Source organism: Pogona vitticeps, chromosome 1, assembly GCF_051106095.1.
Source record: "Pogona vitticeps strain Pit_001003342236 chromosome 1, PviZW2.1, whole genome shotgun sequence".
In the NCBI taxonomy this organism is placed as follows: domain Eukaryota; kingdom Metazoa; phylum Chordata; class Lepidosauria; order Squamata; family Agamidae; genus Pogona; species Pogona vitticeps.
In genome coordinates this window covers 263,077,221-263,104,074 of record NC_135783.1, presented here as the reverse complement: position 1 = coordinate 263,104,074, position 26,854 = coordinate 263,077,221, and the positions used below count along the sequence as shown (strand labels likewise).

Here is a 26,854-nt window from a genome sequence, read left to right as displayed (position 1 = left end):
GCGAATGCATCAATGTAACACACTGCTTTACCAAAATAAAATAAAACAAAGCTAGTGGTTCTAAGTTATCCTTCAAACTCTGTAAACTTTTTTCCATGTTAGAAAGAAACCAACACTTCTCTTCTTCAGAAAATGGAAACTTCCTTTGCCAAACCTGGTAGTATGAAGGGAAGGAAACAGGAGGAGTGAAGATAGGGTGAAGAATGGGAAAGTGATGAAAGGGAAGGAGTGGGGAGGACACGAGAGGATGTGTGGAAACTCAATCTAGATTACATTAAAGGAAAACTGACTACCGGTCCCCCTCACATATGTTTACCTCGATATTGTATATCACACAGTAGCAGGCAATACTGTGAGGGCAACATGAAACGGCCCGGCAGGCCAGATTTGGCCTGCGGGCCTTGAGTTTGACACATGTGATGTAGAGTGTTCCAGTCTAATTTGTTTCTTACTGTGTATGTTACGGGATGACATGATAAGTGTTGAATATCAGCCAATGTTGCAGGTCTACAACACTTATCATGCCATTCCCTGACCATTGACCACACTCGCTGAGGTTGATGGGAGGTGAAGTGTAACAACATCTGGAGGGTAACACGTTCTCCATTCCTGATGTCAAGCACCTTACATAATAACTGGCCTGACCATTTTCCTATGCATTATTATTTTCTGCTTCCCTGCACTACGATATGGTTAATCCAGAGAACTCACTGTTATAGGGTCATAGGACATTCAAATGATATGCTGCAAAAATATGGTCCATTTTTGTGAATATCAGTTGTGTAATTGAATACAGTGGTGCCTCGCTTAACGGTGATAATCCATTCCAGGAAAATCACCGTTAAGCGAAAACATCGTAAACGAAAATAAAACCCCATTGAAATACACTGAAAAACTTTCAGTGCGTTCCAATGGGCTTAAAACTCACCGTCCAGCGAAGATCCTGCATGCAGCGGCCATTTTCGCTGCAAAGCGAAATTCCCCATTTAGACCATCGTTTTGCAATTACAATTGCAATCACAAAAAGATCGTCATGAAGCGGATTCATCATAATGCAGGCAATCGTAAAGCGAGGCACCACTGTATTGGTTGTGTAACTGTATGTAACATACCTCTTTGAAAGCCCAGATTTCACAGCTTTAATGATGGATACAGCCTGGCATGCTCTGGTCCATGGGGTCACAAACACTTGGACACGACTAAACGACTAAATAACAACAGCATACTATACCATAAATTTCATTTGCAGTTTAGCTTCAGGTTTTTTTGTACCCAGTGGAAAGAGTAGCAAAAGCTATAAATAAATGTTGGCTAGATAGCTTGGCGGTTTAGGTATCTAGCTGTAGAGCCAGAGGTTGGAAGTTCAATCCCCCACGGTGCCTCTTGGGAGTAGAGCACCTCATGTGGCCTTGGAGAAGCTGCACAGTCCCTGAATGCCCCTTGAAGAAAGGAATGGTAAACCACTTCTGAGTACTCTGTACCTGAAAAACCTATTAAAAAGTCACCATGAATCAATATTGACTTGATGACACATGGCAATGTAAACAAAAAAGCAGATTTAACTCAACACTGAATTCTAAATTGTCCTATTGTGATTCCTGATTATTATAACTCCTGCTACCTGTGTTCATCTGAAAATGGTTCTGGGACCCTGATGTATATTAAATATGAATTCAACCATATATACCTTTGTCCTCACTAGTTTTCATGTTTTTCATATATATCTCTAGTGTGTTCAAAGGCCCATGTGAATGATACAAACAATTTTCTCCTGCTCCCCATAATACATGAAAAGGAAAGATCAAACATTGGACTTTACTTTGAGGTTCTTGTTTTTTAAGCTACAGGAGAGTATGAATGGCAGTGGGGGACATCACTAATGTTGTGGAAGGATACATGGAAAAAGCAAATAGATCTTTCACCCAATCTTGTAATAGTCTAACACAGGTCATATAGTGATGGGGAGACTTGGAAGAGAGGAAAGGGAATAGCTTTTCCCAGAGTACTTTACTACCAAATATGTCCTGTCAGAGCTTGAAAAGAACTACGTAGTTACAATTACAGTTATAAGTAATGAAATATTTAATTGCTTTTTGCTCTGGATAAGAAATAACTGAAGTAGTGGATTCTCGAAGGCTTTCACGGCTGGGATCCGATGGTTGTAGGTTTTTGGGGCTGTCTGGCTGTGTTCTGGAGGTTTTTCTTCCTAACCTTTCACCAGTCTCTGTGGCTGGCATCTTCAAAGGAAAGGAGTCAGAACTCTGTGCTCTAGTGTTCTAACTCCTGTCTTCTGAAGATGCCAGCCACAGTGACTGGTGAAATGTTAAGAAGAAAAACCTCCAGAACACAGCCAAACAGCCCTAAAAACCTGCAACAACAACCATAAAATAGTATTTGGCATCGCATGCAAGTACATACAAAAAAGAATAACAGGCAGCTGATTGTCTACTGTGTCCATGGAACATAGTGTCTGTGACACAGAGGTAGTCCAGATGGGACCCATCACTCTTCCTTGGTGATCATGTCATTCTCCATATTGATGAACTTATTTCTCACCAAGCCTGTTTACTATATATAATCCATTTGTGACCTTCTGATATGTTAGGATAACTTTGGACACTCAGTGTTTCTTCTAAGTGCACTTTTCCCCTGCCCACCAACTTATTGTGAATGAGTAATGAATGCCTATAAATGTATTTTTCAGAAAAAGTGGTCTTGTTCCTGTTGTGATGGAGCGGAGGCTCTTTAATAGAGTAATTAGTGAAACACAAAAAGGTTCTCCTGAGACCATGCGATAGATTCTCACATGTATTTTATCAACATTAGACCCACTGTTTATACGAGCTGCTGGGCTAGTTCCATTCACACTGGATGGTTCTACAGTATAGTATATTTAAGATCTGTTATGCTCTTGATTGGCAGCAGTAGTAACTGCAAAAGAAGTATAGCTTCCATTGGTTTTCTACTGCGACATCCGTTCTGAATGCTATAGCAGTCCAGGGAAATTCGACTTCGGAAACCATTAAACCATATTAAACAGTATATTATAAAGAATTGGTCACTGTTTTTGTTAGTAATTCATGACTTTAAAAAAGGAAAGAAAAGATTATATATCGGTAGGAAGACAACATTTTACTTACACAATGGAGAAACACACCACTTTGATAGAAGATGTTATACTCCCTAACCTTTGAGTTTTTCCTCCCTGCTTTTCCTCAACAAAATTCTAGCCTGCTTTATTTTTGAGTCTGCAAACTGATTATATATTGTAAAAGATCAGTGTTTTCATGGGTGAATAGTAATTACCAAGTAATGGCTTAAAACATTTCCTGAAGGAACATAAAGCTGTTTTTTAAAAGTCAAGAGTACATTAAAAGGATTACCGTGTAGATTTGATTTTTAGATAACACTAAAATGGATCCCAAATGGACTTATGAAAAAGGATGTTATCTCTTTAATGGAAAGTGCACGGACTGACAGCTCAGCATGCAAATAGTCTGAAGATATTCCTCCAAAGAACTGGGGTTCTTCCCCCCCCTTTTTTTTGTTCTTTCAACAGAGGAGGAAACATTTTTTTAAATCTCTCTCAAGTTTTAATAGAATTATGGGTGAGTGCTGTTATTTTGAAGAGGCTGCATTTGTAGGTTAGCAGCATGCTTCTGAATCATTAGAGAGTTACATTTCAGAAGCTCTGGAAAAACAACATTGGCTGTTGGTTTCATGAACTGAGTAAACTGGGCAGTATGCTAGCTCAGTCTCTCAAGAAGGGTGTAACTCATCTTTTCTAAGAACCTAAGAAGTGCCTTGCTGGACCATACCGAAGGCCTATTCCATGTCAGCATGCTGTTTCCCACAGTGGCCAACTGGCTCCATATGGGAAGCCCCTAAGCAGGATTTCACTGCAGAGCCCTCCTCCTGCAGAAGGACATTAAGAGGGTCTGCTGATACCAAGTGTAAATGAGCTTGCAACCTTTAAATGTTTTCAGGGGCAAAGGCTAAAGAGGAAGCCGAAAGATTTTTCAAATACACCTCAGTAACTGGGTTTTATAGAATATTATTTCCTGACTCCTCTCCCCTTTTCTCACTGTAAGGGAAAAAATCAGAGTAGGGTGCAAAATTATGCAGTAATAGAGAGTTTGCCAAAAAATTATACCCACAATTTGATTCCAAAGTGTTTGTGTGTTTTGTGATGTCAAGTCAGAAATGACTTATAGCAGCAGGGGTGGGCAATGAATTTCTATAGGGGGGGCCACATGAAAAATCTGAACTGTGTCCGGGGGCCGAACCAAACTTTACTTAAAATGAAACAGTGATGTTATGATTGTTTTTATTTTAAACTTGTTAATCTTTACAAATACTAAAGAGGTTTTTTTGGGGGGGGGTATGTTAAAGATGAGCAACTGATCAACTTTAGACAAAAAGCTATAAATGGTTTTGATGTCCAGAGGGCCAGACGGGAGCGGCTCGTGGGTCGTATGTGGCCCTCCAGCCGCACTTTGCCCAGGTCTGACTTAAAGTGACTTTAATATGGCTTTCAAGGTAAGTGATATATTTAAGGAGTGGTTTTACCAATCCCACTCCTCCAATGAATTCCCATGGCCAAGTGAGAATTCAAACTCTGTTCTCCAGAGCATTGGTTGTTCATTAAAAACATGGTTATTCAGACAGGCTTTCGCGGACTTTAGAACACTTTGATACTTTGATACCCTTAATAATTATACACTCAACCCTTCACCACATTGTTTTTGTTTGTTTTTTGTTTTTTGGGTTTTCTAAATTGTATTTATTTATTATCTTCACATTGTTTCAGTTGTTGTTCATAGTTTGTGCATTGTTGTTTTATATTTTGTAATAGTAAACTTCCGAGAGTGGCCTGGGTAGCCAGATAGGTGGTATAAAAATCAAATAAATAAATGAAATACAATAAATAGTCCATTGCTCTATCTACTACACCACACTGGGAATATTATTGTTGCAGAGTAGACCCATCAAATATGTGAGATTTATGAAAGTGTTGACTCCCGATTCCCTAACTGATTTCTTTGATCTACTCTAGTTGTGAATAGCAATAGGATTCTGCTCTATGAGCTTTTTTCCCCTACAGTTCTTCTGTCATTCATACTTTTTTAACAGGAAAAATTAGGAAAAGGCTGTGTGGTCCTTAAGATTGCACAAATGCAGATGATACCTTTATTAGACCACTAAAAATCAAACAGCAAACTTTTGTGCATCAAATCCGCTTCTTCAGACTATGCACCAATATTTTGTGGATATTTGCTATAACCTGCAACATCCAGAGTTCATTAAAGATTTTTGCCTTGTGTTTCATGGAACTTTCCAGATACTGCAAGGTGCATGTCAGTAGTGTGATACCCTGTTTCCCCAATAAAAAGATCTAACTTGAAAATAAGCCCTAGTATGATTTTTCAGGATGCTCGTAATATAAGCCCTACCTCCAAAATAAGCCCTAGTTAAGTGAAACCCCGGCCTCCAACATTGTGCAGCAACCAGAAGAAGATGACATGACTGTATTTGAATAAATGTAGATTGTTGTGCATGAAAAAAATAAAACATCCCTTGAAAAGAAACCCTGATGTGTTTTTTGGAGCAAAAATTAATATAAGACCCTGTCTTATTTTTGGGGAAACATGGTATTAACTTGAAGATGCTTTATAATGCATTGTTTTGTCCAGAGCTCAGAAAGTTGCTTTAAAAAAATGAATTACTTATTGCTTTCAAGCCCAAAAATTAGCTAATTGTAGTAGCAGTTACATTTTTAAAAACAGTTTTTTATTTTCAATTGATTCAGGCATAACTAAAACATATGTCATATGCTTTGCTATTTTAAACTACAGCATCTGAATCCCACAAGCCGCTGTCTTGTCATACTAAACACACGCTCCTCGCGGCCACCTTAGTGTTGTCTCATAATGCACAACATAACATGAGGCAGCAGCATGAGGCAGAGCACAAGCCAGTATTGAGTCATGTTTGCTGAGGTCCTAGGGAATTGCTGTGCTTCTCTGAATCTCCAAGCTGGGTGGAGCAATCTCGGAGCAAGAATCAGTGGAGTAAAATCAACTTTCAATTTTGTTTGTGAACTATCTTTAAAACCAAGGCACCCCTTGCCATCTGCTCCCAGCTGGTACCGAGGGCTAACAGCTCATTCCAATGGCCTTTATATGTGAGTTCTACCCGCTTCTCTTCCATAGTTTGCCTACCCAGCACCCAACATCACGAGGAAGCAATTCTGTAATACATTCTCTCTCTTGCAGTAGCACAAGGACCCACCCTTCCTCTCCAGTTTGGGCCGTGCAGTCTCAGGAAAAGGGATGCTACTGTCCTTGGGGCAAGACAGCCATGGAATAGTCCTCTTCCATCATTTAGTAAGGCCGTAATTCCATAACCACAAAAGCAACTGCAAGGTTACAGCTCAAAAAGAGAAAGTCATCCCTCACCAAGATACAATAGTCATGTAGTGTTGCTATATCTTCGATTTTGGCGGAAAGAATTCATTGCAAGTAACCAGTTATTTATAAGCACTTACCTCTAAGCTCTAGTTTTGCAGAACTGCTGGAGGAGACCTCAGTTTGTCTCACCCATGCCCTTTAATTATTTTGGGCTCCAAAAGTCTTGAGAAATATCTATAGGCCTGTAAAAGCTTTTGGCTGCGGTGCTGTCATTTGACTGCATTAGAGCTCCTGTGACAGACTGTGTTAATCTTTGTACACAGAAGAGAACATCAGATGGCCATTTGGCAGTGGCTGCTGAAATTCTATTAAGGTTGTTGGAAGGCAGAGCTGATGCTCTGTGTACGTGCATGCGTGCGTGCACAGAAGCATGCACAAAGGATAGAAAAAGTAAAAAAAATACTACCGCCTTGCAATGATAGACCTCTTTTCACTTCACAACAATTTTTACAAATATTGAAGATTAAATAAGAACAAAGCAGCAGCAACAAGACAGCCCTGGGAAGCCACCTAAAGAATATCCTAAGACAATCATGAAGATCTCACAACAAAAATATAAACTTAAGCCTTTCCTGATTTGGCAAGGAGTTGGATTTAATGACCCTTTGAGGGCCTTCCTAGCTTTACAACTCCATGATTCTACGATAAGCTGAGAAAGAAGACAATAAATGGTTTTATTCTATATGACAAAGTTATTGTTCTGGGTTCAGACAATCAGGTAAGGCTCATAACTGCTCAGATATTGATACAATATGACTGGTATGAGTTTAGATTCAATTTATGAGTCTAGAATCAATGTCAATCATAATAAACTCATTCTTCTTTTAGCGGGAGCCAGCACACCCAATGGCTGTTTCACTACTTGCACCCTATTCAGTAAACTTCATATGAATGACTTCTTACAGTCATTCTGTTGGCTCTGAGGACTAATTTTATCCTGACCAGTCAGATACCTGCTGAGATAGGGGCAAGACTGATAGTATTTTTAATATTTGTGATGTTTCTGAAAACACAATACATGATACCAGCATTGTAATTTATCAAATATTATATGGCTTTTTTTCACAGGCAAAACAGTTACCTATCCATTCTGCCTAAACTCAAAGGTTTCTCCACTAATATTTTCAGTGATCTTCCAATAAAACAGTATTTTATTGAGAAAATGATATAGTGAAAGTTAATAAGCTAGTACTTCCTGTCTCCAGCACTCTGTCTCCAGCAACAGCAATCTCTAATTACTAATGCTTCACAGATTTCTCAAAAGATGCTGGCTGGTGTTGATTCTGTCCTCACAGAGTCTACTTGGGTGGTGGTTCTTCTAGGAATCAGGCATGAGTTTCTGTTTGCTCCTTGACACCAGGTCCCTTCACCTGGCCATGTCAGGGAGTGAGGCTGAAACCTTCAGCAAACATGTGTCGTACCCCTAAATTATGAACTACGATCTGTGAAGAAACTTAGGTGTGTTGATGATGTTACATGTTTCCAAGAGTTCTGGGAAATGTTGCCATTTTCGGTAAATACACCTCATATTGGTGGTTGTTCATGATTTTGTGTACCTTGGGTCAACAATCTCTGACATTCTCTCTCTAGATGTTGAGCTGGATAAATGAATTGGCAAAGCAGCTACCATATTCTCTAGACTCACAAAGAGAGTATGGCTGAATAAGAAGCTGACAGCATATACCATGATCCAGGTCTATAGAGCCTGTGTCCTGAACACACTCCTGCACTGCAGTGAGTCCTGGACCCTTTGTGCACGGCAGGAGAGGAAGCTGAACACGTTCCATATGCGTTGTCTCTGACACATTTTTGGTATCACCTGGCAGGACAAAGTTCCAAACAGAATAGTCCTAGAATGAGCTGGAATTTTTAGCATGTATACATTAGTGAAACAGTGACATCTACATTGGCTTGGGCATGTCATGAGAATGGCTGACGTTCAGATTCTGCAGCGTGTGTCAGAAGCACCACAGTACACTTTATAGAATGCAATATAAAACTAAGAAAATAGCGTAGATGTAAATGCATATAAAATACAAACTGGTTTGCAAAAATAAAATTTTAAACCTTAGATAATTATACCAGCTAATGTTTGCCGTATAGCAGGCACTATCAAGAGCATTTGGGGCTGCTAACATGAGATCTTCCATAGTAACTATTGAGGAGCATAGAGTACACTCTCCGTAATCTATGTGGCACTGCCTGCTCTTCACTTCACTCACAGAGAACTGTATGGGAGTGACACCCTCCATTTTCTTAGGCTCTCCTTGGTTCTGCCAATTCCAAGTAACCATCTTGCCAGTATAGGGCAAGGGAAACTGGGAGTAGTGGTGGCTTGGCTAGACTGTTTGTATCTCCTCCTTTCCTCCCAGATCTGGATACAATCACATATGCAAATACTTGCCTTAGTTCCCTCCCACCACCTCCACCAACATGTTGCTTGAGAATTCCTAGTCAACGTGCCACATATTCTTATGCAAATTCTTCGATAACAATTGAGTGGGACTTGAATAGGCATGTGATTCACACGATAGACTCTGTTGCCTAATGAACAAATTTCACAGATCAGCTCTGTGCAGTTTATCCCCTAGTACTTAGTCATCATTTTTGACTTGATGTTTGATTATTTCTTTGCCTAGTAAGTGTATTTGTTCAAATATTTTCTGAGCTCACGGACAATAATAATGTTCCTTATTTTCTGGATTAAAAGAGCATTGATTATCACTTGAAGACAAGCTTCTGTTCGTGCAGTGAAGACAGTCTGACATTTACAACCACTGGAGACATCTTTGAAATGCTGCCTGTTTATTGTGTTGACCAAAGTTAATGAGATTACTTTGCCATTCATTTAATTTTGCCAGTCTCCTGTATGCCAGTCTTTTACTGGAATGAGGTGGTGTAACTATATATGCTGGAATTAAACCCTTTTAAAGCTTCAGCTTTCAAAATGCCATGTTGTGCCTTCTCAGTCTCTGGCCTCAAACCATACGTAAATCACTTTAAGGATGCACCCCTTCTGGGTTCTCTGACCAGTTCTAGACCTGTCTATTTGATTCACATTGTGCCTTTTTTTTCTTTTGGACATGTCCGTAACCTGTGAAGAACGGGACTTAAAACTGTTTTATATCTTAAAATACAGTTAACTAAGAACTTGGTAGTAAAATTATTTCAAATGGAGGATTGAAAAATGCCAAAGAAATTAGACATATTTATTTTATTTATTAGATTTATACTCCGCCCATCTACTCCAAAGGTCTACTCTTACTAACACCCACAATTTTTGATGTTTTAGGCTGGAAATCCCAGATATCTTCTCAAATGTCACCCAAAACAAGAAAGAAAGAAAGAAAGAAAGAAAGAAAGAAAGAAAGAAAGAAAGAAAGAAAGAAAGAAAGAAAGAAAGAAAGAAAGAAAGAAAGAAAAGGAGGAGGAGGATTTAGAAAAATAAACCACTAGAAAAATATGGGTGTGTAGGGCATACAAGGAGTTCCAATAGTGAAATTGAGAGTGATCCCTCTCCAGCTGCTTAAAACATCATAAGAAGGCGAGCTAGGTGTGATAAGATGCCAGTGGTAAATTCCTTCCTATATCCTTGTGTGAGGAACTACGATGGCAGAAATTTCACTAAATCCATATGCATATGTGTGAGCCAGTCTGCTCCAAATTCTAAAGATGCTTTTGTATTTCACTCCTAAGTACAGTGGGATCTTGACTTGAGAACTTAATCCGTATTGGAAGGCGGTTCTCAAGTCAAAAAGTCTGTAAGTCAAGTCTCCATTGACCTACAGTGCATTGAAAACCGATTAATCCCGTAACAGGCCATTTTTGTTCCACTTTGGTTTTTTTCTGGTCTGTAAGTCAAATCTCAGTCTGCAAGTCAAACCTAAATTTTGCGGCCAGAGAAGTCTGTAACTCAAAAAGTCTGTAAGTCAAGCCATCTGTAAGTCAAGGGTCCACTGTAGGGCTTGATGAAGGTCTTGTGTCTGCCTGATGCAAGAGACAACATTCAATAAAGGAAAGCAGACTGGACTGCCAGGTGGCCTTTACCTTGACGTTGGCAATGCAGTAGAGCCCTTCACACCCTTGAAGTTGGTTGACTAGTGCAGGGAGTTCAATGCAGGCAGTGTAAAACACAGAGTCGTAACCTCCAAGAGTAGAATGGTGGGTAGCAACAGTGGAATTGGCTTGGGACTGCCATTCTGCTTCCCATCCCCGCCTCTTGGCATGTACCGCATAAGGCAGTTGTCTTGCTCTGTTTGATGGTAGGGCCCAAGAGCTGCTTCCTGCGTCATACAAACAAGTGTCTGCTGACATAATGTCAATTCCCATCCCCTCCTCCCTGCCTGTGGCCCTTGCATCCTCAGATCTCTTCCAGAGCCATCCTCCCCCAACCCTCAGAGCAGTGCTGGGGAATACTGTTGCATCTATGGGTGGACACTGCAGAATTGCATTCAGTGTCATGTTTTGTGTCTATTAATAAAGAGGATGGCAGTGAGGTAGTAAAGCAACCATTCAGCTTTTTTTTAAAAAAATTGCATGTTATAAATAGAAAATATTAAATTCTATATGTTGTGGGGATGTGTATTATGCAGAAATACTCTATAAAGGTACAGTATATTACTCATGTTCACATGAATAATCCATTGACATGATTAAGTGAGGGAGTGGACTTACCATTTTTGTCTTCCTTATTTTATATTTGTCTTTGTTTTTGGCCTATCATGTTGACACATGTTCCCTATCATTTCCTTTCCCTCCCCTGGATAGTAGTTAATAAGAATGTACTAAATATAAGCCCTCTAAGCCAGAAGTGCTCAAAGAAGGCTTGTGTGGCTAAAGACAGCAACAAGGGGGCATTGCAGAAGAATACACAGTGAGAACTTGAGGAAGCAACCTAGAACGCATTAGAGTTCTCAATGAACAGCTGAGTCTGAAAGCTTTACTCCCCATTGCTGTGCCTGCAATGAGAGATCAGAATTGCACTTACCCATCACACCTCTCCTCCCATGCCATTCTTCCCTAATATTGGTACAAAAACCTGGATGTTTAGAATAAATATCAGCTCATATTTGAGCTTTTCACCCTCCAGTGATTAGAAACAAAAGAATGGGGAAGAATGTTTTCACTCAAATGTGAAGGGAAAAGTTTAGCCCCATGTCTTCACTACCTCTTATCCCTCTCTTATAAAAGTTCGGTGTTATCATGGTTGCTTTGACTTTAGATAGAGCAGCTCCAAACTATGGTGTTGTCTTGTATTGAATGAGTCTACCAGGTTCTTAGGCCAATACATTCTTTTCCTTCCTTCATCCTCCCCCCTTTTTTAAAAAAAATTCTGAGTGATTAGCTGCAACCATCTATAATTTTCAATTTTCATTATGAAACTGAAGGGTTCAAATTGCATTTTATGATTTCTTGGTTTTCAATCATTTCCATTAGTACTTCTTCATTGGTTCTTGTGGAGCTGCAAATTTTGGAAGTATCTAATTTCATATCCTATTTCAAGAATCCTTTTCTACAAGCAAATCCCAAATTGTATTATAAAAATGGGAAATTTAAATTTATTCTCTCTCTCCCTCCCTCACCACACTCATATTTGTAAGCTGTAAAATTTCCATTTTGAGTTTCTTGGTGTAAAAGTAAGTTTTAAAACCCTAAAATCCCTGTTTGACTCTTGAATCCTCACCTGTGCTCGATTCATAGAAGTTGTAATAAAACTATTCAGATGCTTAATGATTACGAAATTTGGAACTTGTGAAACTTCTCCATTTTGATACTTCTGCCTACTGAAAGTTGAAGCACCATAGACGTAGGTTTGAAAGGTATCTTTAAAAAAGATGGGCTTCTAAATAATTAATTGCCTTAAAAAACAACAGTTTTCAGCAGTATACTATGTGATCAGATGTGGGTTTTAAAGCACATGAAAAGGTGCTCTGCAATCTACAAGTAATAATTGTTCCCTATCTTGGAGGCCCCAGTAGATGAAGAATTTGTTCCTTGATTTTAAGGACTGAAAAATCTGCAGATACATCTCAGTTAAAAAGCTTAAGATTCTCATGGTAATTTTGTACAGAAATTGTTGAAACTGAGTTGCAGCCACAAAGAGTTAAAGCCATCTGCCTGAGAGCATTGTGTAAAACACACACAGTGTTGGGGAAATAAGCCAATTATGTGTGCTTCACAGGAGGTGGGGGGCTGACCTTTGTGTATAATTAGTTCTTTTATTTAAAGCAAAGATTTTGAATAGAATAACTAATTAGCTGTCATAACTGGCAAATTGAAGATTTTGGCCAGATCCCTTATGGGATGTGGGAGGACTTCTTTCCCCCCACACAGTACATTCACATGCTTTCTTAATTAGTCTTTCTTTAGTTCTGTGCTGTGGTAATGAGGAATGCAGTTTGCTGCACTTAATAGAGGTCCCGTTTAAAAAGGAATAAAATACAGGTGGAACTAAACTGACCTCAGCTACCCTTTCTTTCTTTCTTTCTTTCTTTCTTTCTTTCTTTCTTTCTTTCTTTCTTTCTTTTCCAGTGAGAGCAGAGGAGTTTGGCTATCTCAACTATGTGTTTGACTCTGGACTCACTCGTTTCTGTAAAACACAAGAAGGCATGGAAGCCTTGAGGCATATTTCATTAGCTGGCTGTCCCATATTACTCTTTCAGACCAATTAACCTTTAGAGTTACATTAAAGAAATTAGATAGTGAAATTCCATGTTTTCAGATATGATCAGTAACTCTCCTTCAGAGCAGATGACACCCGGGATGTTCCTACTGATATCTGCAGCAGCACTTAGAAAGGTTACTTTTTTGGACTACAAATTCCATCCTTTTCTGGCAAGCCATGGCTGGTAGTTGAGGGGTGCCAAGAGTTGTAGTCTAACTTCATTTGGTTTAGGGAATCTGCGTGGTTGTGCAGCCCTAATGAGCATCATTCTGTTTGTTTGGGGGTTTTTTTGTGTTGTTTTTTAAAGTTTCCAACTGCTTGGAACCAAGGGATAAAGGGTTGACCAGGCTCCTCCTTTCAACATCCCCTCATTGATAGCCATAAAAATACTTGAAATGAATTTGAGGAGGGGGGTGACCACGTTAGGTTAGTACTCAGGGCATTGCTCAAAGGGAAGAGTCTTACTATGACAGCTTGTGCTGATTAAAGCCAGTTTGTCATCCCTTGAATGGTGGCAAAGTCTAGCTCACCCAGTACAATAACAGGCCTGTTTAGACGCCCTCATAAATTTCTGTATGACCAGAGGTGGTGTCCATAATTTTTTAATGTACGCTGGAGCTGTGAGCACTCAGAACAGGTTTTGTTTTGTATTTACTAGCAGCAGATCTATTAAATTGAAAGGGCAAGAGCAGGGGAGCGACTGGTAGCTGAAAATAGAAAAGTGAATACTTCTAAGAAAAGGTACACGAGGCCGCTAGCGACAGGGGAACAGAGAGCAAGGAACCAGCATTGTTCCCAAATAAGTACTCTATCAACATGGTCTGTGTAACAAGTCTTGATCACATATTTAAACAAGTATCAGTTTGTTCCAACAAAGAGGTTGTTTCATTTCTTGTATTATCTTACTTCTTGTATGGATTTGTACCTCTGGCAAATTGTTTATTTCTTTTTCATAAAACACCACATAACACATAACGGCATGCAGTAAACTTCTTGTGCCTTCCCCCACCCCTGCCAAAGCTCATAGCTTTAGTTGATGATTGAGGGTGGAGGACATCAAAGCTCTCTGTTTTAAAGGGAAAGTAAGGCTTTCAGATCACGATACTATGAATGGGGAGGCTATTATCTACAGTTCAAGACCTCAGCTGGCATAACAGTCATTGTTTTCACCCTCCAGGATCGCTGGCAGTACAGTGCAGATATAGGAAAAGTTACTTCTTTGGTACCATAGCTCGCAGAATACCTCAGCCAGTGTGGTTTGGTAGCCATGCTGGCTGGGAAATTTTAGAGCAGTAGAAAAAGTACGATTATCATATCTACTATTGTGGGCAAGAATCCCATAGAAGAAATAAAGTAGCCCTCATAGTCAACAAAAGAGTGGGAAAAGCTGTAATGGGATATAATCTCAAAAATGATAGAATGATTTCAATACGAATCCAAGGCAGACCTTTCGACATCATAGTAATCCACGTTTATCCACCAACCACCGATGCTGAAGAGGCTGAACTTGACCAATTTTATGAAGACTTACAACATCTTCTAGAACTGACACCAAAGAAAGATGTTCTTCTCATTATAGGGGATTGGAATGCTAAAGTAGGGAGTCAAGAGATAAAAGGAACAACAGGTAGGTTAGGCCTTGAAGTTCAAAATGAAGCAGGGCAAAGGCTAATAGAGTTCTGTCAAGAGAACACACTGGTCATCACAAACACTCTTTTCCAAAAACACAAGAGGCAATTCTACACATGGACATCAACAGATGAGCAATACCGAAATCAGATTGATTATGTTCTCTGCAGCCAAAGTTAGAGAGGCTCTATACAGTCAGCAAAAACAAGACCTGGAGATGATTGTGGCTCTGATCATCAGCTTCCTATAGCAAAACTCAAGCTTAAACTGAAGAAAGTAGGAAAAACCACTGGGCTAGTCAGGTATAATCTAAACCAAATCCCTTATGAATATACAGTGGTAGTGACGAACAGATTTAAGGAACTAGATTTGGTACAAAGAGTGCTTGAAGAACTATGGATAGAGGCTCGTAACATTGTAGAGGAGGCAACAACAAAAACCATCCCAAAGAAAAGGAAATGCAAGAAAACAAAGTGGCTGTCCAATGAGGCCTTACAAATAGGAGAGAAGAGAAGGGAAATAAAATGCAAGGGAGATAGGGAAAGTTACAGAAAACTGAATGCAGATTTCCAAGGAGAAACAAGAGGGACTTTTTAAATGAACAGTGCAATGAAATAGAGGAAAATAATAGAAAGAAGAAAACCAGAGATCTGTTCAAGAAAATTGGAGATATTAAAAGAACCTTTTGTGTAAAGAAGGCTGACCGCTAAAGAATTGACGCTTTTGGAATTGTGGTGCTGGAGGAGACTCTTCAGAGTCCCCTGGAGAATAAACCTATCCGTTTTGCAGGAAATCAACCCTAAGTGCTCAATGGAAGGACAGGTCTTGAAGCTGAGGCTGCAATATTTTGGCCATCTCACGAGAAGAGAAGACTCCCTGGAAAAGACCAAGATGTTAGGAAAGTGTGAAAGCAGGAGGAGAAGGGGACAACAGACGATGAGATGGTTAGACAGTGTCATGGAAGCTACCAACATGAATTTGACCCAACTCCGGGAGGCAGTGGAAGACAGGAGGGCCTGGTGTGCTCCGGTCCATGGGTTCATGAAGAGTTGGACACAACTTAATGACTAAACAACTACACCTCAGGTGACAAATGTCGGTGGATCGTGGTAGTGGCAGCCACACTATGTGTGCAGTAGACAGGCTGCCTTCTATCCTGTAAACCTGCTTTGATGAAGGACATTGGCCACATTGCCAGTATTGATGTAAACGTACAATCACACTCTCTCTTTTTGCTGTACTTCAAATGGAAGGGCACTCTCTGTGCCCTTTGTCTTAGGTATCAAATTGTCTTGGGATGCCCCTTACCCTGGGGACTCTTTTTGGATGTTGACATGTAACAAAGTGTTCCACATTTTTGACAACTACGGGTGGGAATGATAAATAAACTGCTGTATCATTAATATAACATTGATAGGCCCAATCTACCTTATAAGGTGGTGCCAAAAGTTGTGGAAAATACAAAGATGAGTGCAGTATTTATACAGGACTTCCATGTTTAACATTAGCAATATTCGTAACTCAGGAGTTGCTTTGTGTTGTAATGAATATTCCTGGATAGTGCTGCAATTTGTTGTATTAGCTGGTGTGAAGCTGCCATTGGCTCTTACAGGGACTCACCCTTTGCACACACAGCAGATTACATTGATAATTGCACACCTCTGCAGATTTGTATACTAATTTGTATATGGAAGTGCTTTTCTCGCTGCTATTTTGTGACCTTGGAAGCAAGCATAAGAAAGAAATCTGCACCAGTGATTTTACCAGCTTCATCTTGAGTCACAACACCAAGAGTGCTGGGACTGTTAAGTTACGGTGCCATCAAGACACCGTTCTCTCATTGTTTGCCGCACAAATCCACAGTGATCGATTTAATTCTGGCAGTTTTGAGATTTGTTCCACACCTCCCTTCCCATATCAGCTTGCCAGCTAATTACAGTCTTGCCTTTTCTGCACATCTATTTGTTCCATATCCAGATTGGTTTGGGTCCGGGGGGGGGGAGGAGGTGAGAGAGATTTCCAGAGCAAAGTGTAATTTCAAAAAACTGAACCCAACTGCCACTGGTTGACCTTGCTCGTTATTATCTGAGTGGGAATAGCAGCTTTGAACATCATATGATATCCGAAACGGTAGATTTTTTTCATTAGAAAACCCCCTGCTGAAAACTGACCAAATGCGTGTGTGTATGTGTGTTTTTATCTTGCAAAGATAACTGCAAAGAGATCTTTTTCTACGAATAACTAGAAGGAGAGAAGAAATCAGAAAATGCCCGTTTTACGTGACTAAGACTCTCTGAAGATCATTGTGTCTCTAAAATAGATGGTAAAGAATGCAAACTCTTTTTGTCTCTCAAGCATGTCTGAGGCTGGAAACCTGACTATGACTACCGTAGTTTCAAAATTCTTGAAAATATTCTTCAAATTGTTCCAATTTGAGGTGTTTTGTTTTTTTTTCAAATTTACACTGAAAGATGTTCTCTTTTATGGATTGATGTTATTACCTGTAAGTGGGAGGGAAAAGAGAGAGAATGCAATGTCTTTAATTTTGTGCTTGTCACATTTCTTATATAAAACTAATGGTTAAGGTTATGTCATCTCCCAAAGGCAAAAAAAGTACAGATAATTTATGTTCACTGCTATTTATGCATGCTGAGAAATACCCATTGTTTAATGCAGACCTTTGCAGCCTACAGACGTCTTGAATTACAACTCCCATCATTCCAGATAACAGATCACTATGTTGGGCCAAGCTAACTGGAGATTGTGGGCATTGCACTTGTAACACGTGATTTTACCAAGCCCTGAGGGTTCCATTGAGCCTTGCAGCTGATCTCCATGATAGCACCTTATTTTGAGGAAGAACATTCAAAGCTAACCATCTGGAGGGAAGGAAGTGGTGGGGAGAGGAGACTGAAGAGGCCATGACTAGAACCGGAGGAATAGAGGAGAACAGTGGACTCTTATGTCATGCTTGGCTATTCTGACAAAAGGAAATGAAACAAACAAGTAAATGACCTGCTTTGGCACTTCTTTCACTTTCCTTAAAAGATGTTTCAAGTCATAGCTGTTTTTTGCCAGTAAGATGGTGTCACCAGCATATATCTTCAGTGGTTCTTAACCTTTGTTACTCGGATGCTTTTGAACTGCAACTCCCAGAAACCCCAGTCAGGACAGCTGGTGGTGAAGGCTTCTGGGAGTTGCAGTCCAAAACTCCTGAGTAACCCAAGGTTAAGAACCAGTGTCTTAAATGATCAGTGTTTCTTCCACCAGTTTTCACTCCTCCTTCATCTGAACCCAGTCCAGCTTTCTGTGTAATATGTTCTGTGTACAGATTTAACAGAGAAGGGGGTAAAATGCACCATTGCCCGGCACCTTTGTCTATAAAAAACCATTCTGTCTCTCCATATTCTGTCCTAATGGGCTTCTTGTTCACAATGCAAGTTATGCATCAGGACGATCAAGTACTGAGGCACTCCCATTTCTTTCAGAACAATCCATAGTTTTCATGATCTACACAGTAGTAGTCTATAAATCATAGACCAATCTTCTTCTGAAAATCTTTGGTGTTTGTAATGTGATATTGAGTGTCTCTTCCTTTCTGAAATCCAGCTTGGACATCTGGCATTTCTCTCTCATAAAAGCCTTTGTTGGAACACATCACTTTTCTTGAATGAGAAATTAAAGCAGTGGTCTTATAGTTACTGCAATCCTTGGTATTTCCTTTATTAACAATTGAAATGTATACCAGCATCACTGGTAACTTGCATTTAGGCTGACATATGTGTATGATTAGGTGTGCAAGTGCCATCATAGCAACTGTTTCCTTTTTTCTTTTCCAGATAGCTAGTGAAACCAATGTTTCCACTAGAGGTCCTTTTCCCCCACAAGAAACATGGTGACATTTTGAAAGGAAATTTCATTCCATATTGGAACAAATTGTCAAATTTCTGGTTCACTTGACAGGAATGGAAAGTCTTCCAAAACAAGTATCAAATAGGATGGAAAAATGAGTTATGTAAGAGTGATTCACAGCATCAGCATTTGACACGTTGTGCCAAAACTATTCCATACAGGTGCTTGTTTCATGTTTTCCAGCCCCAGACAGAAAACTGGTCAACATTCAGCAAAAGATTCAATTTCAGCAGAAAAAAAAGTCAAAAAGTCAGCTTGAGAAGTCAAACGTTAAGATCTTCTACACAGGAGCCACACAGATTTGATGATCTTGAACAGGAGTGGATCACTTCCAATGTTGGTACAGTGCAGTACTCAGTCTCTTTTTCCATCGCTTGTACAAGCTAGACCTGATGGGATCGGCAGTCCAAAAGCTGAAGAAGCACAAGTTATTAACTCAGGTTACTCTACTTCAAATATGAAGATAAAGTGGCTGGAGAAGGACCACACCCAAATTGTAGGGTCAACCTTGAATCTCATCGGACCTCCAACTTCAGACTCAGTGATTCTACAGGGTTATTTTTATTGAACTGGCTTTGAATGCCACAATGTCTAATAATTCTCATTGACTTGTGCTAGACTGAGTGTGTATTCAGCTATTAGAAGTAGGAAAATATTTGTTTCTTTACTTAGGTAGCTTTTGTGTCAACATGCAAATAGGGAGGGGCTTCATCTAATTATGACCCAGCATTATCTATCCATCCAGCAGTTCTTGTGCTACTGATGACACTCACATTATTTATCCAATGTCAGCTGTTGAATCAATTTCTTTGTTGATTTTGCTTAGATAATTTAGAGTTGGAAAACACCCAGTAAGATACCTAATTGAATATCATACTCCATGCAAAATGGACTGTTGCTTTTATTAGCCAAACTAAAATTATTGAGTATCACAGAAAATGCAGCAGCGTAAATGTAAATGGACTTCTGAGTCTTTTCCAAGTAGTTTTAATTGAAAATAACTCCTATTGATTTCAGTGGTACTTTTAAACTAATTTCCTTGGTATTGTGCCTAAATCTACAGAACCAAAGTATTCCACAATCAGACAAATGTGGTGTAAGTGCAAGAAACAGAATGGTGGGCTCAGTTGAGAAAGCATTGGGCTCAGCCATGAAGCTGATGGGATGTCCCTGGGGCAAAGTCACATCTACTTCAGCCAGTCCTTTTCACGGAATAGAACAAGATACTTCTTTTAGGCACCCTAGAGGGAGGGCTGGATACAAATTTAGCAAAATATTGACCAAAATCCTTTTGCATAGCTATGCAAATATCATAACTTTCAGAGGCAGATTGCCCCAAATTAATAAGTTACTGTAGATGTTACCAGTTGCATCCAAGGTCATACAATTCAACATGCAACTAATCAAGTCTACAGTGATTTCTTAACTTAGGGCAGTTCCCCCCCTCCCCAAATTCTGCCATTTGTTTTACAGAAGTGAAACTAGGCAAGAGGATTTTGACCGCTGTGGTAGACCTGGCCACAATGATCCATGAGTTAATTATATCTTATTTAAATTAATGTAACACAAGTTGTCCAAGTCTGGCTTTGAAAAGTATTTGGAAATTGTAGCTACTGTAAAATCACACACTAGAACTGTTGTGTTTTATCAAGCATGCAACACTAATCTTGAACCGGTCTCACTGACTTCCAGTTTGCTTTTGAGCCCCATTTGAGGAGCTGATTTTTATCTGTGTAACTCTAAATGGCTTGCAGGCAGAGATGTGAAAAATTGTCTCTACCCATCAGAGTTTATACCCAGTGTGAATTAGTGGATAAAGTGACAGACTAAGACTTATGAGATCTGGGTTTGAATTTGCCCTTGGCCATGGAAATTCTCTGGGAGCGGGAGCACTGGGAAAACCACTTCTTAAATAACTCATTTATCTTGAAAGCTCTATTAGGGTCATTATAAGTCAGTTCTGACTAGATGGCATATAACATGCACACACACACACACGTTAGCAATGGGCTGGAATTTGCAATCATCATGAAAGCACCTGTTATATGCCCTATAACTCTGAGAACTAAAGAAGCCTTGTGGCGCAGTGGTTAAACCGCTGTACTGCAGCCACAACTGTGCTCACGACCTGGGGTTCAATCCCAGGTAGCCGGCTCAAGGTTGACTCAGCCTTCTATCCTTCTGAGGTTGGTAAAATGAGAACCCAGCTCACTGGGGGGGGGCAATGTGTAGCCTGCATAATTAACTTGTAAACCGCCCAGAGAGTGCTTGAAGTGCTATGGGGCAGTATATAAGCAGCATGCTTTGCTTTTTTGAGAGAGAGTGAGAGAGAGGTGGGTGAGTTACACAAGACAAGTCTTTGTTGTCTTAAAACCCCAAATATGCAACTCCCTCTTTTAGAAAGGCCAAATTGGCCCCAACCTCATTTCTAACTTTTATTTGAGTAACGGAGATAGTATAAATAAATATTCCACTGCTTGGAGATTTGTGGGTTGAATTCTGTCTTCACGTCCAAAGAGGTGTTCCCCTATCTTCTTCTTTGACAATTTCAGATGGATTCCCTTCTTCTTCCATTTCTTCATTTTTTGCCACTGTTTTCCCTTGAGTTACATAAACAAAGCGGAGCATTCGCTGGACAGAAGGGCAACTTTTAAACATCTCTAGTAAATAAACAAAAGCAAGCAACTACAGAGAAGAAATCTTGTGTAATGTGTATCCATGCACCCATATATTTTGAATCATTGACAAGTTTTGAGTGACTCTATTGATTATATTATCTTTGGAAAACAGGGTTGCATTTTTACTTGCTAATAAGAGTTTTGGTAAGCTTTTTATTTTATTTTATTTTTTTAAAAATGTCAGAAGTTGCTGGCATTAACACTGAAAGTGGGATTTTGTGACTCCAGCAGGCTCAGGAAAGAGGGTTCTTTAAGCCTCAAGGGTTTTTGAATGTTACTTGACCTGTCTCCATAGTACAAAGCCCATTTTGATAACGGAAGGATCAATACCTCCCTGTTTGTCTTGAAGTGTCTTAAGTGCTGTTGTTGTCCGCTTGCAGTTCTGACAAAGCAATTATTACTGTAAGAGTGGTGGGTTTTATGTGTTGAGCATTTGCTACCCTCGGGTCACCCTTGCTTTTAAGGAAAGCAGAAAATGTCACTTGCTATAGCAGCATTAACGAGAACCACTATGGTTAAGGGGCTGTTAATAATTCCATTATATATTTTCTTCCCGTTTTCTCCTAAAAATTGTGCATGACAACTTGGTAAGAGACTTTTCTTTCCACCCTCCTACTTGGAGCATTTCTATCTCTTTTCATCTGAGGCCCAAGATGGATGTGGAAGTAGAGAATGTTTTCAGTGGATGGAAGCATCAGATCATTGGGAAAGCCTGTTTTTTTTTAAAGAGTGCATTTGGCCCGTTTAAGAAATCAGTTGTTCTACTTGACCTTGTATCTTCATTTATTATCCTTAAGCACCACCAGATCCTTTATTTACATGTTCCAGAATGAACCTATAAAATGATATAGCTCATCTAGTGTAGCAGGGCTGAAGACTACTTCTTTTTTAAAAAAACGGGATGAACACCATCTGTGTATTGAACTATTAAAACACTTTTTGCCACATAGTTTACAGTTACAGAAGGAGGACTTTCTGAACAGACTAGGCACCATTTGTCACTGGACTGGAAACATTTGGCAGTAAGGGAGTATTGTTCAGAATGGCTACATTGCACATGCAATGCCTTTTTCATACCATTATGAGGGAGATGCTCTTTCATCAAGTGATGTTGCATCCAGAAGCAGCTTCAGGTATTGACCAAAATCCACTTTGACAGTTTGACCTTGATAAATCCAACTAGGACTGTCATGCCAGCTAATTCACTAGTCAAATATTGTTAACTGGCCACCTATTATTTAACTGTATTACCAGCTATTGCGTGAAGCCTTGATGCATGAGGAATTGGCTTCCTGCCTCATTAGCAAAACTGTCCTGACAATTTTTTTGAAAGTATTATTATTTTCTTTTCATGTCACCATTATTTTATAAAAGTACAACTCTAGGCTGACCCTAGCAGAGGCTGAAATCATTCAAATTTCTTACCATTGTTTTAAAAATTACTATAATTTATGCTGGTTTTTAGATTTAGTTTCACTATGCCACAATAACTGTTAGCTATTTTTTTATATTATTCAAAGAAACATTAATCCTGATTCTCCTTATTTTGGAGGCTGATAAAATTAATACCTTAAAAACATGTGACCAATGTTTGACCATCAGTTGGTCGAGTTATTTCAATTCTGAGGGGAAACTAAAGTAAACCAACATCATACAATAGTCTTGATATGTTGGGCCTGCAGCTCCCTTTGTTCCTAAAGAGTAAGACCATCGGTTGTCTGGGAATGATAGCAGCTGTAATCCAAAAGAGCTGAGAATAAGGCAATTGTTGTTAGGGCACCAATGTATTGGTGTTAAGAGCAGCCCTTGGGTACTGGCCCTTCCACTAATATTGCATGCCAAGCTAATCTCAACCTATCATTCATGCTCCATGTGTGAACATTTGGGGCTGAATTAACATAGGCTCATTATTCAGGGGCAAAAGTAGTATCATAATTTGGCTCCTGCCTCAACAAGTGAAGTCCCCTCTATATGTGCAGATAATCTGGGCAGTGCCTCCCAGGGATGATCTTAAATTGAAATTGCGTAAACTAAAAAAAAAAGTCCAGAGAAACCCAGTGTTTTCATGATTTGCCTTCAGAATAGGAGAAACATTCAAAAGAGCGTACAAAATCCAAAAGGAAAGCACCAGCTCAGTAACAGCTCAAAATACAGTTAGCATGAGTTAGCGTACGAAAACAAGAACCTATCAAGTACACGCTGTAGTTCAGCAGAGAGACTGTGGAGGGCGCCAATCAAGGGATTCCCAATAATGCTCTTGTTGTTGTTGTTGTTTATAGGCGTGCCAATGTTATCTGTACAACCGAAAGGAAAGCAGAAGGGCTGTGCTGGCTGCAACCGTAAGATCAAAGACCGATATCTCCTGAAAGCCTTGGACAAGTACTGGCATGAGGATTGTCTAAAGTGTGCCTGTTGTGACTGCCGCCTGGGAGAGGTTGGATCAACACTTTATACAAAGGCAAATCTCATTCTCTGCCGCAGAGATTACCTGAGGTAAATGGAGGCCCATGCCATGAATTTTGCATGTTATTCTTTCAAGTATTCTTTTTTCCCGCCAGTTCTTGTTAGATGTTACTCTCTGCCCCTCCCTTCTGGGAATATCGCTGGGGAGGAATACAGGCTTGAAAATTTTCTCTCCCTTCACTTTTCTCCATATTGCAGGAAGAGACAAGCAGCAGAAAGGTGATCCCACAGCTATGCGAATACAGGACCTCCCATATTCTTCTGAGATTTCCTAGGGAAGCTTTAGCCCTTCGGGTTCAGTGAGACGATGGCATGTTCACACAATTTCAGGATCTCCAAGTTGGCTGTTTCCTTCTTCCAACACCAAGGCCAAGGGAAAGATGCTCTACCACTAGATTAGGATGGGTAACATCTGAAATTTTAGGTGGCATTTTTGCCCTTCCTTATACCTCAGCAAGATACTTAGTAGTGAAGTAAATAAAGCGATGGACTAGGACTCAGGAGGCCTGGGGTCGATTCCTCACTCAGCCATGGAAACCCACTGGTAGAGGAGAACTGGTAAAACCACTTCTTAAATATCAGACTTACCTTGAAAGCCTCATTAGGATCCCTATAAGTGCGTTCTTACTTGACTGCACATAATGACGTACCTCAGCAAGCTACATATCCCTCTTTCTCAATTTTGCCAGACCTTCTGGTACATTTGAAAGTTCAGACGTGCGTTATGTCGGTTCCCATGGTCAGCACCCCGCCCACCTACTCAGTCCATATCAACAGATGAAGAACAGGTCATCTGTAGTAGGCAATTAAGATCTGCTCTGCAAATGGCTCCTAGCTGCCCATTTGGGACCAAACCAATCTCAAATACTTTGCATCAGAGGATTGCAGCCATCTGCTGTTGCTGGAAAAACCAGTTTCTCTGCCAAGCACTTGAGAGCTGCGCTAAACTCAGAGGAAACAGGGAAGCCTAGAGGGGGAGGGGTTAGCAGATGATGTCACAATCAATGCCAGCTAATCAGAAAGGCCAGGGGTTTGGACTCTGTGACCCCAGGCTCCATAACACTACTGGACCAGTACTGAAGTAAGATTCATCTGCTAGTTTGCTTAGTTTCTGTACATTATTTAGACCTTATTTTGAGCTGGGCCTCTTTCACTAGTAGCCCCTGACACCATTTCAATGCACCATAACTGTAGTTTTCTACCTGAGTGATATTCATGGGATCAAGCCAGGTGGGTAGATAAACATTTGCTAAGGATGTGTCTTGTGGTGCAGTGGCTAAACTGCAGTATTGCAGCCAAAACTCTGCTCGTGACCTGGGTTCGATCCCAGGTAGACAGCTCAAGGTTCACTCAGCCATCCGCCATTCTTAGCTCAGTAAATTGAGTACCCAGCTTGCTGGGAGTGAAGGAGGCAGTGTGTAGCCTGCATAATTAAACTGCAAACCTCCCAAAGAGTGCTTTAAGCACTATGGGATGGAAAACATACTTTGTTTTGTGTAGTAAATTGTGCTTTGTGCGATGGTTCATATCAGATGGTCTTGGATGGCCTTATCAACTCTCATGCCCAAGATGACAATAAATAATTGAAATATAACATTGTATCAATGTAGACAGTGCCAAATTTATGCACAAATTACATAAGATGTAGTTTGGGGTCACAGGTTATTAGAAGTCTTTAAATCAGGTCTCCTTTTCAAAATTCCAATACATTTTGTTAGAATAATATACATTTTGGTTAAGCTATGGGTCATTTTAAAACTGATATAGTTTATAATTCTAGCATGTCTGATTCAGATCCCAAATGAAGGACAGCAGTAGAGGCTGGGGAGGGGGGAGATAAGAGAAAGAAATCTGTGCAAGGAAATCTTTCTGTTATTTTGTTTGGAAACTTCTGCCATCGGCACTACCAGAGCTAAAGGGACATCCTGTGTAGGGCAGATGGAAGTAGACCAGCCATCTCAGATCCTCTTGCCATTTCAAATGCATTAGTGCATGCATGCACACCATTTTCATTACTGCGGCAAAATGCCAGCATAGTTTTATATCAGAGCTGTGGGACTCAATACCTCTGTCCTTTTAAATGGCACATGAAAGACTGCTGGCAGATGCTGCCCTCTTTGTAGTTGCATCATCACAGGGGAGAGTGTAAAGAAGAAACCTGGTTTGAGCTGTCAGTCCAAGGAATCAAATTGTTCCTACACAGCCATACTGGGACTTTGCTTGCTTGCTTGCTTGCTTGTTTAAACTCCTGGTCCAAGCTTGAAAACGTTACTTCCCACAATCCTCCATGCAGCATAGTCAGTATGGAAGTCGTAGCCCCCAACAGAAACTTTCCCCAAATTCTGTTTCTGCATTACCAGCTAGCCATCACTACTTGGTTAGCTGAATAGTAGCTGTTCATATGCTTGTCTGTTTCCAGAAAGAAATCTTTATGGACATAGCCAAAGACTTTCTGCTTCTTCAAGTAAAGCTGAGACAGCCCTTCTCTTATTTCACATACAGAAACATTTAGGACTGCCATTTGAATTGTAGTTCAAGACTGGGGATATATGATCAAATTTACTAGTCTCAGTAATCAGTTTGGCCACCGCATTTTGAACTTGCTGAAGTTTCCATTCTGTTTTTCAAGGGCAGCTCTATATAGAGACTGTTACAGTAATCTTTTTTCGAGATGACCAATCCATGAACCAGTATTGCTAGGCATTTCTTATCCTGGTAAGGTTGCAACTGGGCAATCAGCCAAAGCTGATAGAAGGCACTCTTGGCCATGGCAGATATTTGCATCTCCATAGAGAGTGCTGAGTCTAAGAGTACCCCCAAGCTGTAGACCCAGTCCCTCAGGGTAGAGTGTAACCCCATCAAGGCAAGGTAAGTTTTCCTCTAGCCATTCCAATGATCCTCTTAACAGTAAGACCTGCATCTTATCTGGATTCAGTTTCAGTTTATTGGCCCTAGTCCAGTTCATTATCAAAGCCAGATAGTGCTCAAGGACCTGTACAGCATCACCTGCAGATGAAGAAAATGAGAGATATGTGAAC

The 26,854-nt window shown here is 40.1% G+C and overlaps 1 protein-coding gene across 4 annotated transcripts in view; it reads left to right on the top strand.

Moving 5' to 3' along the window:
- LMO1 (LIM domain only 1) overlaps positions 1 to 26,854 on the top strand; it is a 123,776-nt gene that overhangs the window by 63,271 nt on the left and 33,651 nt on the right. For all 4 annotated transcript variants that reach the window (XM_072985729.2, XM_072985728.2, XM_020801431.3 and 1 more), the window contains exon 2: positions 23,633 to 23,846. In XM_072985729.2, the coding sequence (XP_072841830.1) occupies positions 23,633 to 23,846 (214 nt within the window). The remainder of the gene's footprint in view (positions 1 to 23,632; positions 23,847 to 26,854) is intronic.